The sequence below is a fragment of the Lepidochelys kempii genome, chromosome 6 (genome assembly GCF_965140285.1).
Source record: "Lepidochelys kempii isolate rLepKem1 chromosome 6, rLepKem1.hap1, whole genome shotgun sequence".
In the NCBI taxonomy this organism is placed as follows: domain Eukaryota; kingdom Metazoa; phylum Chordata; order Testudines; family Cheloniidae; genus Lepidochelys; species Lepidochelys kempii.
Window position 1 is genome coordinate 60,675,291 of NC_136385.1, and position 16,019 is coordinate 60,691,309.

The following is a 16,019-nucleotide window of genomic DNA, read 5'->3' on the forward strand; positions in this document are numbered from 1 at the left end:
CTAGAGGAGAGATTGGAATGAGGAGAGTGAAGTGGCCAGTGGATGATAAATGGGAGGGCATTCCAAATGTAGGGGGCACCACAAACAGACTCATCCCCAGCATGCAGAACAAATAACGTCACCCTCAGTAAACACTGAACTGACGGCCTTTACCTGAGCCAAGAATGGCAACAAACAGTTAGCAATTATCTTTGAAAACTTGTGGATGGCAATGACAGGAGAGATTCCAGAGGACAGAAGGAGGGCAAATATCGTGCCAATCTATAAAAAGGGGAACAAGGACAACCAGGGGAATAACAGACCAGTCATCTTAACTTCAGTACCTGGAAAGATAATGAAGCAAATAATCAAGCAATTTGCAAACACCTAGAAGATAATAAGGTGATAAGTAACAGTCAGCTTGGATTTGTCAAAAACAGATCATGTCAAAGCAACCTAATAGCTTTCTTTGATAGGGTAACAAGCCTTGTGGATAGGGGGGAAGCAGTAGATGTCGTATATCTTGACTTTAGTAAGACTTTTGATACTGTCTCACATGACCTTCTCATAAACAAACTTCGGAAATACAACCTAGATGAAGCTACTATAAAGTGGGTGCATAACTGTTTGGAAACCATTCCCAAAAAGTAGTTATCAGTGGTTCACAGTCAGGCTGGAAGGGCATATCAAGTGGGGTCCTGGAGGAGTCCAGTTCTGTTCAATATCTTCATAAATTATGTAGATAATGGCATAGAGAGTACATTTATAAACTTTGTGGAGAATACCAAGCTGGGAGGAGTTGCAAGGACTTCAGAGGACAGAATTAAAATTCAAAATGATCTGGACAAACTAGAGAAATGGTCTGAAGTAAATAGGATGAAATTCAATAAAGACAAATGCAAAGTACTCCACTTAGAAAGGAACAATCACTTGCACACATACAAAATGGGAAATGACTGCCTAGAAAGGAGCAATGCGGAAAGGGATCTGGGGATTATAGCAGATCACAAGCTAAATATGAGTCAACAGTGTAACCCTGTTGCAAAATAAAGCAAACATTATTCTGGGACATATTAGCAGGAGTGTTGTAAGCAAGACACAAGAAGTAATTCTTCCACTTTACTCTGTGCTGGTAAGGCCTCAGCTGGAGTATTGTGCCCAGTTCTGGGAGCTACCTTTCAGTAGGGTGACCATACGTCCCGTTTTGGCCGCGACAGTCCCTTTTTTAGGCCGTGTCCCGCTGTCCTGACTTTTTTTTTTTTTTGACAAAACTGGGCATTTGTCCTGTTTACTCTTGCCAACTGATCATCAGCCCTGCACACAGGGTGGGGAAAGGGGAGGCTTGGACCAGCCCCGCACGAAGAGGGGGAAGGAGCTGGGGGGGGTCGTGGGCTGGGTTCAGGGGGCCTCAGAGGACCAGCTCCACATGTGGGGGAGTGAGGGGATCATAGGTGCCAGTGGGGTGGGGGAGCTCAGGCCCGCCCACTTTCTGGATCCCAATAGGATCAAGAGGCTACAGTCTGAATCAGCTGTAGCTGTTTCCAAGTGGTCTCAAGGATAGTGTGACAATTTAGTGAATGCACAAAACTTCAAGCCATGAAGAGCAGGTGTTTTTGTGATGCTTTTGTTAGGACCAGGCAGGCAATTTCTTTCCTTTAACAATATACAAAGTGATATGGGGCTTGGCATCAGAAAACCCAGTTAACTCTCTAGATGCTGAGCTCTTCTGGATAATTATAACTTTAAAATGGGCCCTGCAAAAGTATGTCCATGAATAACATCAATAACTTAAATACCAACTCCCTCCTTTTCTAGAGGGTTATTGCAAAGAAATTGAACTTTCAGGCTATTCAGCTAGAAAGATCATAGAGTAGGAAATAGCCACTGCAGAAGAATCCCCAAAAGTTTTACAGATCTGAAAAAAAATCACCAAAAGTAATTTCCTGTAAATATGTCACTGTTTCATTCCCTAGTGGCTCCTGCTGGCTGCAGCAATGAGCTCTCCAGCAACGGTCAATGTAGGCACATGCTGGCACAGACTCCAGGCGTCTCAGCAGTAATAGCTTAATCGGGCTGGGAACCCGATTGCTAGGCAGCATGAACATTAGCACTCCTGCAATGGTGCACCCTAGTATAGTAGGTTTCAGAGTAGCAGCCGTGTTAGTCTGTATTTGCAAAAAGAAAAGGAGGACTTCTGGCACCTTAGAGACTAACCCATTTATTTGAGCATAGTATAGTAGCTGCTAGCATGGAAGTGTGAAAATAATGAGATGCCAAATTGCCAGCATGAGTAGAAGCACAAAAGAAAATAGTTGTGAATATTCCCAGTTCCATTACGTAGTAGAATAAAGTTGCTTTTTCTAAAAAGAGATCCTGCTTCCCCCTGGCTTATTTTTCCCAGTTTTTTAGCTGTTTGGCAGACTCTAGGGATGGCTGAATGAGACACTTCAGGTCTCTGGTCTTGACCTTCCCAGAATTTAGCAGCTTCTCTCATCTGGAGATCCAGCTAGTCCCTTTTATGAGTTAATGTAGCAGCTGTGAAGATATTTCTTACTGTGGAGCATAAAAGCTATTATTACTCATTATTTTCATTATGGTAATTCCAAGAGACCCCAGTCAGGGATCAGGGTCTCCTTCCACTAGGCACTGAACACACATATAACAAAAAGATGGATCCAGAGCTAGACAGTTTCAGGAACTCTCTACTCTTGGAAGATGATCTATTGCTAACCAATGGTTGTCAACAACAGGAGTTCCCCATTCCCCTCCTCCCCCACAAACTGCTAATAGAGATGGGTTCAAATTGTTTTCAGCACCACTCCAGTAATCATGATGTACACGATAGCCCTCTAAATCTCAATCATGCTTTCTGTACATCTACTAAAACTGGATTGGTCCCATCCAGACAGGAGTCAAAACATTCTCATTACCAGTGCAGGGGGCCTAAACAATCTCAACACAGGTCGTTTTCCAAGTGTGGAGAGATCTTTAAAGTAGGGCCCCACATTTCCAGAAATAAGCAACTGCAGCATTGGCAGTGAGATTCACCTTACCCAGAATAGTACTCCCAAATCTGCATTTTGCTTTTTTTAAACTACATTTCTAGAATTTTACATTTCTAGAAAATCTTGAAAATGTCCCACAGTGTAAACAATGCACTAAAATGTTCCTGTGTTTGCAGAGAGCCTAAAACAATACTCCAAGAAATGTGAATTGCTATGGTCATATCAATGGAGCATTAACTCTTGAACCTAAAGATGACATTGTTAACTATTTCACTGGTGAACACTGTTGCAAAACATCAAAACAATGTGTTTATTTTACAAATCTAAACTGCTTCCCACCCACCTCCTATGCCAAAAGACTTGATGATTCCAAATCCAGCTACCAAACCCTTTTCTGACAGCTTCTATTGTGCAGTTAGGCATTGTCAATACAAAACTCTGGTGCAAGTTGAAACCTGCAAATGTGGGGATGTCAAATAAATGAATTTAATATCAATAACGGTAACACATAGCCTACTGTTCTGGCTGGATTATTCATTATCATATTTAATTCAGTTTTTTAAAAACTTAATTTTATAATGTACATGAAGGTGCCACAGAATTCCACTCTCCTGCACCAGAGTGCCACATTATCCAAGGACTTTAACATGGAATTTAGATCCAATTTGCTGTGGACTACACAGGGGTTTGCCTTAAAGTATAAACTTTCCAGAAGAATTTCTTCATGTCTAATCTGACCCAAGAACCCCTTAATGCCAACTGACAAGGGGGGTATAGGAATGTCCCATGTCTGGTAGGTACATTCTGGTATCAAAGAATATCATGTGAGGTCTTAAATGAAAGCCAGGATCACATACTGGTCAATACGATTGTGAAATGTATATACCAATACTTTGTATGGATAGTTTCAAATCTCTTATCAAGACAGAATTGACAAACAGGTTTTCTGTCAGGCAGGGATGCTTATTCACCTGTCTCTCTGTTGAGATGCAGATTAAGCATTGTAAGTTAACACAATGGATATCCATTTACATGTGAAGTCAGCAGGGAGATGTGAAATCAATAGAGAAGCAGCACACAGGAAAATAAGCCCTGGGTTCTTATCCTTACTGAAAGAAGAAAAGGAGTACTTGTGGCACCTTAGAGACTAACAAATTTATTTGAGCATAAGCTTTCATGAGCTACAGCTCACTTCATCGGATGCATTCAGTGGAAAAACTGAATGCATCCGGTGAAGTGAACTGTAGCTCACGAAAGTTTATGCTCAAATAAATTTGTTAGTCTCTAAGGTGCCACAAGTACTCCTTTTCTTTTTGCGAATACGGACTAACACGGCTGCTACTCTGAAACCTATCTTACTGAGTAGAGACAACGAACTTTCAAGATATAAGTAAAAGGCAAAGAAGATGCCCCTTGATCCTGCACCGGGAAGTAAATGAGCAGTGCATTTACAGTCATGAAAATGAGTTCTCAGCCAACCTTTGTTGAAATGTGCACAAGTCCAGGGGTCCAAATATAATGCATCCCAGGCAGATGTGATTGCAGAGCCATTGGCCATTATCTTTGAAAATTTGTGGTGATCGGGAGAGGTCCTGGACGATTGGAAAAAGGAAAATCTAGTGCCCATATTTTAAAAAGGGAAGAAAGAGAACTCGGGGAACTACAGACTGGTCAGCCTCACTTCAGTCCCCAGCAAAATCATGGAGCAGGTCCTCAAGGAATCCATTTTGAAGCACTTGGAGGAGAGGAAGGGAATCAGGAACAGTCAACATGGATTCACCAAGGGCAAGTCATGCCTGACCAACCTGATTGCCTTCTATGATGAGATAACTGGCTCTGTAGATATGGGGAAAGCAGTGGATATGATATATCTTGACTTTAGCAAAGCTTTTGATTCTGTCTCCCACAGTATTCTTGCCAGCAAGTTAAAAAAGTATGGATTGGATGAATGGACTATAAGGTGGATAAAAAGCTGGCTAGATTGTCAGGCTGAATGGGTAGTGATCAATGGCTCAATATCTAGTTGGCAGCCGGTATCAAGCGGAGTACCCCAAGGGTCGCTCCTGGGGCCAGTTTTGTTCAACATCTTTCCCAATGATCTGGATGATAGGATTAATTACCCATCATAAGTTTTCAGATGACACTAAGCTGGGGGGAGAGGTAGATACGCTGGAGGGTAGGGATAGGGTCCAAAGTGACCTAGACAAATTGGAGGATTGGGCCAAAAGAAATCTGATGAGGTTCAACAAGGACAAGTGCAGAGTCCTGCACTTAGGATGGAAGAATCCCATGCACTGCTACAGGCTGCGGACGGACTGTAAGCAGCAGTTCTGCAGTAAAGGACTTGGGGATTACAGTGGACGAGAAGCTGGATATGAGTCAGCAGTGTGCCCTTGTTGCCAAGAAGGCCAACGACATATTGGGCTGTATTAGTAGAAGCATTGCCAGCAGATCGAGGGAAGTGATTATTCCCCTCTATTCGACACTGGTGAGGCCACACCTGGAGTATTGCGTCCAGTTTTGGTCCCTCCACTACAGAAGGGATGTGGACAAACTGGAGAGAGTCCAGCGGAGGGCAATGAAAATTATTACAGGGTTGGATATTAGGAAACACTATTTCACTTGGAGGGTGGTGAAGCACTGGAATGGGTTTCCTAGGGAGGTGGTGGAATCTCCATCCTTAGACGTTTTTAAGGCCCGACTTGACAAAGCCTTGGCTGGGATGATTTAGTTGGTGTTGGTCCTGCTTTGACGATTTAGTTGGTGTTGGTCTTTACATGACCTCCTAAGGTCTCGTCTAACCCTAATAGTCTATGATTCTATGAAACTCTGCAGAGGATGTTGTGGGGTGAGGTAAACTTCTTTAGACAGGAGGTAAGCCTGTTAAGATTAGTCTCCAGAAAGCATGTTATGATTTTGTTTTATATGTAACCTTTTAGTTCCATTATTCTTACTCACTATCTCTTGAAACCTTGGTAATAAACTTATCCTTGTTTTCACTATCAATATATCTAAGTGCTGTGATATTAAGCAAGGGGCTGATCTTGAGTTGAATCATATAAGCTGGTGTGTACATTATTCGCTGGGGGACAGCACACTTGGTATTTCTGTGAGTGTTCAGTGGATAAGGGGCTGGTTCAAAGGGACTCAGGGACTGGGGTATACCTATTGCTAACCTGAAAATGCTAACCCCTCTAGCATTTCCCAGAGGAGAGTGCTTGGGTTAGTAATAGGCTGGTGGTGTCAGGGAGCTGACACCCAGCTAAGCATAAACAAATGTCCCTCATGCTGGAGGCAGGGGGCTAACAAAGTGACTCACAGTCCTTGGTACCCTGAGAACCAACACACCCCATACATAGGATGAAATTCACCCTTGTCCAGAGGACAAGCAAAAAGCCAATGCTTTGGTCTCTCTCATGCCCTATTTGGAAAATGTAAGTAGTGCACAGATCCTTTGCATCGGGAAGATTTCACCCAGACAGATGCTGCGGGAGTCTGTGATCAGTGTGTGGCTGCACAATTTGAAGAGAAGAATTGAGTCAAGCTAAGCAAAGCAGGAATGGTGTAGGACAGGATGGAGTCATAGAGTATAGGTAAAGAGAGTGATTATGTTGCTAACAGGACTCTTATTTGCAGGACTTCCCTTAGTGACCTCTGGGTTGTCATAGCAATAGGACGTTGTATCCATAGCAGCACCATTTAGGGGCTTTGACAGTACAGTCAACTTCATGGCAAAGTAAAGTGAGATGAGTGTATGATGAGCCATCACTCAAGTTCAAGCCTCTGAACATCATTAGAGTTCAAGTGGGTGTATTATGCTACCATTACGGGTGTAAACAGTGGCACAAAGTCAAGGCCATTGACTACAAGTTTCTCCACCAGAGGCTCCTCACAGAGAGCAATTCTCCAAAGGCCACTATTTTAAATGAACCAGGATTTTATATTAATATATTTCACAAATTAACACTGTGGCCCATGATCAATTATACTGACGTGACAAACTGAAGGGCGTGTGTGTGAAGGGTATGTGCACAGATGGTGTCTGGGGGAAAGAGAGGGCTTGTGCACATGGTGTTTGGGTGTATCCATGAAGGCAAGTGAAGACTGTTGCCTGGTTGTATGTTTCTTACCTTCAGCTGTCATTCCTCCCTTCTCAGTACAAGAGGCAGAACTCCTGAAGGGGGGAGCAGACCAGGGTAACTGAGATGAGATGTACTGGGGACTCTTCAGGAGAGGCTGGACTGCTTTATGCATCCACATTAATGTCTGATTATCCTGCCACCCTGCCATGAGTAAAATCATGGCATGGAGCAGCAGCATAGCCTTCTACCACTTGTCACCAAGCTTCTGGCCCAGAGTCATAGGAGATGGTCAAGTAGTAATATGCCTATGAAATGCCTAAATCCTGCTTGTAAATTCAGTAAATGAATTACTCTGAATATATGCAGGATGGAAATGCAAATGAGAGGCAGTATGCACAGTGAGTTAATACAGTAACTAAAGGTTTAAATGGAGTTCATATGAATTAATGTGCTCCCATAGGCCAGAAATGCCTGGAATTGGTCAAGCGATACTTTGTTGCAACTAATTAATACAATAATTATATAAATAAGCAATAATGCTACAATCATCCAGCCTACACCTGGTTAGTAACCTGGCCAGAATAGCTTGAGGGTTCCTGCTGTTTCTCAACTGGTGATCTGAACTCCTTGGAAGTTAAACAATTTTGGAGGAACACCAATGAGGTGATTTATGATTCTTCAACCCAGAACAGGGACTGAGGCCCAGATCCTTAAAGGGATTAGGCACCTAACTTCTATTGAAACCAATGGAACTTAGGTAGGGTGACCCGATAACAAGTGTGAAAAATTGGAACAGGAGGTGGGGGGTAATAGGTACCTATATAAGACAAAGCCCTGTATTTTGGGATTGTCCCTATAAAATTGAGAGTTAGGTGCCTAAACCCCTTTGATGATCTGGGCCTGAGCCCTGAGGTAGGATGTGAAGACTGGTTAATTAATGCTTGTACAGCACTTTGAATGCACAAAGCTCTATACAACCAGTGAGTATTGCTACAGTTTAAGTGCAGACAGATCTGGATGAAGGAAATGCTTGCTGTATCTGCTAGAAAACTGGGGAAATAGAGGGATTTGTATGTTTTGAGTCTAGTTTCTGTGGTGAGGAGGTAAGCACAAAGAGCCACAACTAGAGAACTCCCTGACTGGGAAGTCCCTCTATATTATCCTGGTCCTCTCTGGTAACTGTTGAGGACCAGGAACTCTATAACCACTCCACAGCATCCATGATAGGGACTTTCATTATCATCCATATGTCCATTCTCAGAACTTTCTGAAAAATGCTCCTTTAGACTAAATATTGTAGACTTGGTTTCAGAATCCACCCACAATTGTTTCCCCCCCCCACACACACACCCCCAAGCTGATTTTGAGCTATTGGAGAGTGAAGAATGCATTTTTCCAGTATTTCATTATGCTCACCTTTGAACTCAGATATGGATGAATAAAAATTCCTCTAAATGTTCCATAGAAATGGTCCCTATGGAGGAATCATGGAGGGAAGGAGATAAACCCTCAGAAGTCATAAGTGATTTGAAAAAATCACTTCTGAACATAATCAAGAGGTACCTGCTAAGGTTATAGCAGAACCTACCAACACCCCACCCACTTTGTGACATCCAATGTTGGAGCTCCCACCTATTTTGCCCAAGAAGTTACTATTCCCAGGTTGTTTTAGGGAAAATCTGCGGGAGAAAATTAGTGCATGTCACACTGACAGCAGAATTCTCCAAAAGGTGCATACTAAGGCCCCGATTTTCTGATCCTGGGTAAAAGTACCAGTTGGCCATGTGAGAGAAAATCCTACTGGGTGTTAGCCAAACTTAATTTACTGTGTGGCTAGCTAAACTTAATTTACCCATATGCAAGCTCAAAATGGCATTTTGTGTGTGGGCATCTGGCAGCATGCATGCAAAGAGGGCACATTTAAATTATAGCCTACTTTTCTATCTACTCCTGTTGCAGATGTTCTCATCTGCTTTCTTCTTAGAGGTGCTGCTTTCCTGTTAACGCAGCCTGGCAGAAAAAATAGCAGGGACTTGCCAACCCATTCACTTCAGTGGCCCTGGATCACTACTCTCAAGACCTCCAGACATCTCAGTGAGAGAGGAACTCCAGAGCATAGTTAGCACAATTTCAGTGTCAACATGCAGAGGCCCTTTGTATCTTTCCCACATTTTGGGAGGGGAGGGGATAGGGTGTTTGCTGTCTTATTAAAAACAAGGCAATGAAATGCAAAAACTCTCTCTCTCAGGTACCTATCTGGCTCCCAACACTGTGCATGATTAGAATCTTGTGAGGACAGGTTTAAACACAAACACACTGCCCCTTCTGCAATGCCCATAATAAATGAATTATGCCAGTACTAAATCATTTCTGTTAGGCTTTCTTGTATTAAAAACAACATACTAATCTATGGAGGTGGTCACGTGCCTAACATGAGAGAACAAACTGTCCTGTTGTGATAATAACCTTTACCCTTCCCCATCCATCCATCCATCCATCTTCCGCTCCAACATTTTCCCCACAACCCACTCATCTAAAATTGACATTGCATTCTCTTTCAGGTATGGACAGTAATTTTCGATGAGTTCTGTAAAGTTCCCATCATGCCTTTGTGCACCATGAAATAATAATAAAATAAGAATAGAATGCAAAAGTTAAGTATAGTAATAGTACTTAGTAATATTAACTCACCGACACTGCACATAATACTTTTGATTAATAGTTATGTTATTAAATGTCACCTGAATATGTACAGTATGAACAAAGTAATGTTACTATGGCTTTGATTTAGCAAAGTGCTTCAAGTAAGTGCTTAGGTGCTCTGCTGACCTGTGCTTTGTGAGAGCTTTTATTTCTTCATGCCCTGATTTTCTGCATCTAAATGTGTAACCTTAACATTACTTTAAATATACGTACATTTGGCCATAGAAAATTGCTGTACTTTTGTGCGTGAGCTTTCCAGGTAGGCAGAATAAATGTCCCACAATTTCTACTCCCTGGGAGAGATTATCTAGATTGATGTTAATGGGGAAGGGGAGTGGTGCTGGTTGTTACAAGCACCATTTCAGATAGTATACGCTGGAGTGTTTTGTTGGGATAACAGTTGCGCTCTGCCTAGGATGGAGTACATGTGGCTAGCATATGAGCAGCATTCTATTTGAATCTCTAACTAAACAGCCAGAAACACCACCCTTCACTTTTAAATATATGTGTCTCATACAACTGGATATGTACATGCATGTCCCAGTATTGGCTGGTTCTCTGGAAACAGAACCACCAGAACTGGTCTTGTCTTCTTCTGCCAGAAACTGAGACATGGATGGCCAAGCCCAGTGGTTGGTGCAGTGACAGTCTGCCTAAGAACCAGAGCCAGTGGTCCATGCTGGAACCAGGAGTTAATAGCAGGCTCAGAACAAGGCAAGTACAGGGCTGGCAACCAGGCTGGAAAAAGCTAAGTCCTGTGGTATCTGTCACTGCTATCAAGCAGGGGAGTGCACCAAGCTATGAAGTGACATTAGGCAGATTGAGTGACTGTTTCTCCTGTGAGGCTTTAATACCTGCTCTGAGAGTCACCAGACCAGCTCCTGACTTGTGGATTCGCTAGAGCCTAGCATAGAAATGATTCATCACTGCATGTGGCTTAATCAGGCTCTAGTTCATCACCTCACAGGTTCTCTGGGAATGGGCATGACTCTACCAGGTGGGAATTGGTACTGGCTGGTTCTCTGGAATGGGTGTGTCTCCCAAGCAGGCACTGGTGTTAGCTGGTTCTCTGGGAATGGGTGCCATTAGTTGGTGTTGAGCTAACATGAACTGTGCCAATGAAAACAACAAGGTAGTTTTCCAGCTTTTTGGTAAAAGCACAAGCTGTGACTGCTAGTCCACACTGGAGACCTCTGTCTGGGTGTGCCACCGGTCAGGTTAGGAAGGACAATGAATAACTGAAGAGGTTCAAAAAAAAAAAAAGGCTAAAAATATAGTAAGGTTGCCAACTCTTGCAATTTTAACATGAGTCTTCCAATATCTGGTGTTTTACTTAAATCCCCAGCTCCAGGAAACTATCTAACTGGCTTAGGGTATGTCGATACTGCTGTAAAACACTGGTGTCTGGCCCATTTCAGCTGAGTCAGGCTAATAGGGCTATAAAATTACAGTATAGATGTCTGGGCTCAGGCTGAAGCCCAAGTGCTGGGACCCGCTGAGTGGGGAGGGTCCCAGAGCTCAGTCTCCAGCCAGAGCCCAAATGTCTACCCTGCAATTTTATATCCCCACAGCCTGAGCCAGCTGATGCAGGCCAGCTGTGGTGTTTTACTGCAGTGTAGATGTACCCTTAGATACTTGTATGGCCACTATTACCACAGTATCCAAGCACTTTACAAGTTCTAATGGACTTATCCTCATAGCACCACCAGGAAGTACTATTATCCCCCTTTGGCAGATGGCAAATGGTGGCACAGAGAGGCTAAGGCTCAGATCTTCAGAGGTGTTTAGGCTCCAAAGTTCCATTGATTTCAGAGAAAGTTAGGAGTCAAAACACCCTGGTGGAGCTGGGCCTCGGTGACTTGACAAGGTCTTACTGGCAGTCTGTGAAAGAGAGAGTCTTGAGCCCAGTGCTCCTAACTGGCAGTCTAATATCCTGATTTTAAACCAATCTCATGATCTGGGGGGGGGGGGGTGGCTCATGACTTTTTCATTTGGGGTTGGCAGTACTGGGTTCAGTACTTTCCTAACATCATTTGCCCCAGGGAAGTCATCTGGTCCCCAGTAGGAAGATAGGTTTCAGAGTAGCAGCCGTGTTAGTCTGTATCCGCAAAAAGAAAAGGAGGGCACTTTAGGCACCTTAGAGGCACCTTAGGCACCTTGTGGCACCTTAGAGACTAACCAATTTATTTGAGCATAAACTTTCGTGAGCTACAGCTCACTTCTTCAGATGCATCTGATGAAGTGAGCTGTAGCTCACGAAAGTTTGTGCTCAAATAAATTGGCTAGTCTCTAAGGTGCCACAAGTCCTCCTGTTCTTTTTTCAGTAGGAAGATAGATGCTCTGAACCCCAGTGAAAGGGGGAGGGGAGGCAGAGGCAGCACAGCTGTGAAAGGAAGAGGAGATGGAGCTCACAGGATGGCAAATGAGAGGGAAGACAGACATACAACAATCTCTCCCTTAAAGTGCCACGAAAAGATCTGAGAACCCCTGTATCATTGGAATGGAAAGAGAGCAGCTAGGAGATCACCTTATCTGTGCACATCAGCTTCTGCTAAATCATTGCTTTTACCCCTCTGGTGTCCCAGGAAGAGTGAGAGGATCTTTTGCATGAACATGGATTGAAAGGAACCACCTCCCTTCACTTCTCCTAAGCAGGAGACCCCACTTGCTAGGTGTATCATCCCTCTGCTAGGAAATCCGCGGGAGCAATTTTCATTTTAAAAGGAGTCTCTTTTGAGACAGTTTCCTGCTGGGAAAAGGAGTCTTTTTTAGAAATGGAAACATCACATCAAACAATATCTCCAGAAAGCTGAGGGCTGCTGATGTCACAACGCCTACTGGTGCCCATTCTGATGTCACCCACTTCCACCGTTCCAGGTGGGATGTGGTTGAAAGGAACAATACAAGAAATGAATGCATTGTTTAAAGTGACCCAAATGAAAATTCCAGTCCATTCACACATCATAGTCTAATCCCACCTTACCAGTCACCCGACCCCACTGATTTACTTTACACCTTCAGTGAGTAAACCCAAGGAAGGCAGGAATTACCTAGCATGGGCCCAGTGGGTAAAATTAAAGTAATGAGGTGAAATTAAGCAAAAGAAACCTGAAGTGAATGGGAATGGGGAACCAAACTGTGAGATCGGTGAAAGAGAGGAATCATCTCATAAGGAGAAAGAAAAGGAGACCTGTGGCACCTTAGAGACTAACCAATTTATTTGAGTATAATCTTTCGTGAGCATCTGATGAAGCGAGCTGTAGCTCACGAAAGCTTATGCTCAAATAAATTGGTTAGTCTCTAAGGTGCCACAAGTACTCCTTTTCTTTTTGCGAATACAGACTAACATGGCTGTTACTCTGAAACCTCTCATAAGGAGAGTCATGCCAGCCTCTTCGTCCGTGGGGACATTTAAAACTGACAGTCAAAGCCCAGGAGAATGGACTTCAAGGAACAACCGGTGTCCTGCAAGGGAGTGGGGAGGACTAGATGGTATCTAATACATATTTCCAGCTGTCCTCTCTACAATACTTCAGTGGTAGATTTACACAGCCCTGCTCTTTAATATCATACCAGTGACACACAATAAGCATGATCCACAACAGCTCATGATTACACATCCCAGATTTCCCAGTGTCTTTGTACACACAGGTCCTTAAACTCTTATCCAATCACCACCTAGCCCCTTGTATTTGCTCGTCGCTCCCCTTCCCTCCTATTTTGTTGTCTCCATCAGTGTGTCAGCTCTGCCGGACAGCGACCATGTGGGCCCAGTTTGTACAGCGCCCAGCACATTGTAACAAAGGTGTTGCCTAAGGCACTTGCTCTCCGTCTAAGGGAACAGGAACGATCCCGGGTTTGCTTGATAATGACACTGCCCCCTGTCCTCCCTACCCTGATTTATGCCCTATGTGCCCCTGAGTCCCGCGCTAGCTGTGAGGGGGTCACGGGTGCTAGCTCCACAGCCCAGACTGCTCCTGAACGGTGCCCGCGGCCAGGCGCCCGGCGAAAGCAGTGCTACGCCAAGCCCAGGGCTGCGTAGGCCCTCGTGCTGCAGAGGGGAAGCGTCCCCCTGTCCCCAGAGCTCCCCTCCGCACCCGGGGAACCGAGGCTTGCGGGGCAGCCAGGTGAGTGCCACGTGCTTTGCTGGGTGCTGTTATAAGGGGCCGGAGAGTCTCTAGTGGCGATTGCCCTTGAGGCTGCAGGCGGTGGGGAAGGCGAGGGGACCAGTGCAAGTCGCTGGGGCCGGATTGCGGGGTCCCCTAGGCGAAAACTGCCTCCTGCGCTGGGTACAAGTCTAACGTGGCTGTAGACTGGATCCGAATTAGGTGCTACCCATTGTGGCTCTTTCCTGAGAGCCGCTTCCCAGGGCGATCCGAATCTCGCTGGCCCGGCGTGGGCGCTGCCCCGGGCGGCGGGGCCGGCTGGTGGAATCTGGGTTAGCCCCGTCCCCCGCAGCAGCTGGAGCGGTTCGCTGGCTGCTAGAGCCCCCCCGCTTCCCAGATGTTGCGCCAAGTGACAGCTACCAAAGGCGAGAGAGAAGCACAGAAAAGCCATTTTTAGGCAAATGGAGTCCGGGAAAGTTGACGGAGAGACAGCGCGTCCTCAGCCCGCCGCGGGAAAGCCCGTGCGCCCCTTCCCCGACCCCGGAGCCTCGGTCCCCTTCTTGGGACGAGCCTAGAAAAGCGGGGAAGTGCCGGAGCCCGAGGCTGCCGGCTGCCCTGAGAACCCCCGCTGTGTGCAGCGACTGGGGCAGACCCCACCCCTTTGACCACCTCTGTACCCCGGCGCCATCGCCTCCCCCACCGCCCCGTCTAACTGCACCCCCAAAGTAGGGGGCACGTAGGAGCAGGGGGCGCTTGGGGAGTGGGCGGGCGGCGGGGGAATCCCCCCCACTATACAATCTGCGCTATCCCCCGCCCCCACACCACCACCACTCCTGCAAACTCCTTGGCCAAGGGCACCCCGGGCGCCCGCTCCGGCTGGAGGGGGTCACTGTGGTAAGCAGAAGCCCGGCGGAGAGCTGAAGAGACAGGCGCGCCCGGCCCGGGGCAAAGGGCAGCCAACGCCCGGCCGGGGGATCGCTCCGTGCACTCCGCCTCCCGGCCCCGCGCACGGCCAGGGGGGAGCAGCTCACTCACCGGCCGCCCCCCACGGCGTTAGCGCTGCGGCGCCGGTGCCGTTCTCAAAGCCCATGGTGCATCTTCCCGCACGTCGGGCAGCGCCCGCGGCTGGGGGGCTGGTGCCGATCCAAGGAGAGCGAACGAGCCCAGGCGCCGGAGTCCGCTTCAGGGGAGGCTCCCTCGGGCATTTCCCTCGGCAGCCGGGGTTGCGCCGGGAAGGCGAAGAGAGCCGGAGCCGGAGCCGGAGCCGGAGCCGGAGCCAGGCCGGCGTGGCGTGGCCAGCGCTCCTGCCGGGGCCGCCCCGCGCCCAGCCCTGCCCAGATGTGCCGCCCTCTGGCGCTAACTAGCGCGCGCCCACTTTTCTCCCCCGCGCGGAAAAAAAGAAAAAAAGCAAGAGCAAAAGCAGCGAGGCAGCCCCGGCACCATGATGTAATGGAGCCTCAGCCAATCACGGCGGGGCTGCGAGCGCTACTTTCCCCTCTCACCCAACCTGAGGGGACCGTGGCTCGCCGCTGGCACATCACTGGGCAGGGCAGGGCGCGGGCGGCGGGAGCTCAGGGTCATGCCCCCCATTACTTGCCTTTGTCTGAGGCACCGTCCCGGAAGCCGCCGGCCCCAGGTGCTCGCTGGAGGGCAGGGCACAGGCCGCCTTGGCTCCAGCGTGAATGGCCTCGGGGGGCCCGGCGGGGGCCCCTATACAGCCGGTGTGGCCGGGGAGGGGGGAGGACTCTGTCAAATCTCTGCTCCCAGCCCTCCGTCCGCCTGGGGCGTGGGGCGGGAACCGCCCGGCCCTTTCCACAAGCTCAGCGCCCATGGGCACAGCCGAGGGGCGGGAGCAGCCCCGGGAGCAGGACGCGCGGCTGTGTGGCCCGCGGGGGCGGGTTGCGCTTTCCAAGCCACACAGAGTCCGGGGACCCACGAGCTGTGGGCCCGGGAGGCGCGCCCGGGCTTTCAGCGCCGGACACCTCCCGGGCTGGGGTGGCGGCGAAGGGACGTGTGAGGGGGACAAACTAGGGCGAGTGGCGCCGATCGCAGAGCCCCGGTGGGGGCCCGCCCCCCGCCTTTCCAAGCACCGAGCCTCGGCGCTGACGGGCCGGCGCTAGGGACCGAGTGCGCTGCCCACAGGG

At 47.4% G+C, this 16,019-nt stretch overlaps 1 protein-coding gene across 2 annotated transcripts in view; it reads right to left on the reverse strand.

Annotated features, from left to right (window-relative positions):
• CHRM4 (cholinergic receptor muscarinic 4) overlaps nucleotides 1–15,141 on the reverse strand; it is a 38,137-nt gene extending 22,996 nt beyond the window's left edge. For both annotated transcript variants that reach the window (XM_073348163.2, XM_073348162.2), the window contains exon 1: nucleotides 14,911–15,141. In XM_073348163.2, coding sequence (XP_073204264.1) covers nucleotides 14,911–14,965 — 55 coding nt within the window. In that variant the 5' untranslated portion in view covers nucleotides 14,966–15,141. The remainder of the gene's footprint in view (nucleotides 1–14,910) is intronic.
• Nucleotides 15,142–16,019: the final 878 nt, after the last annotated feature.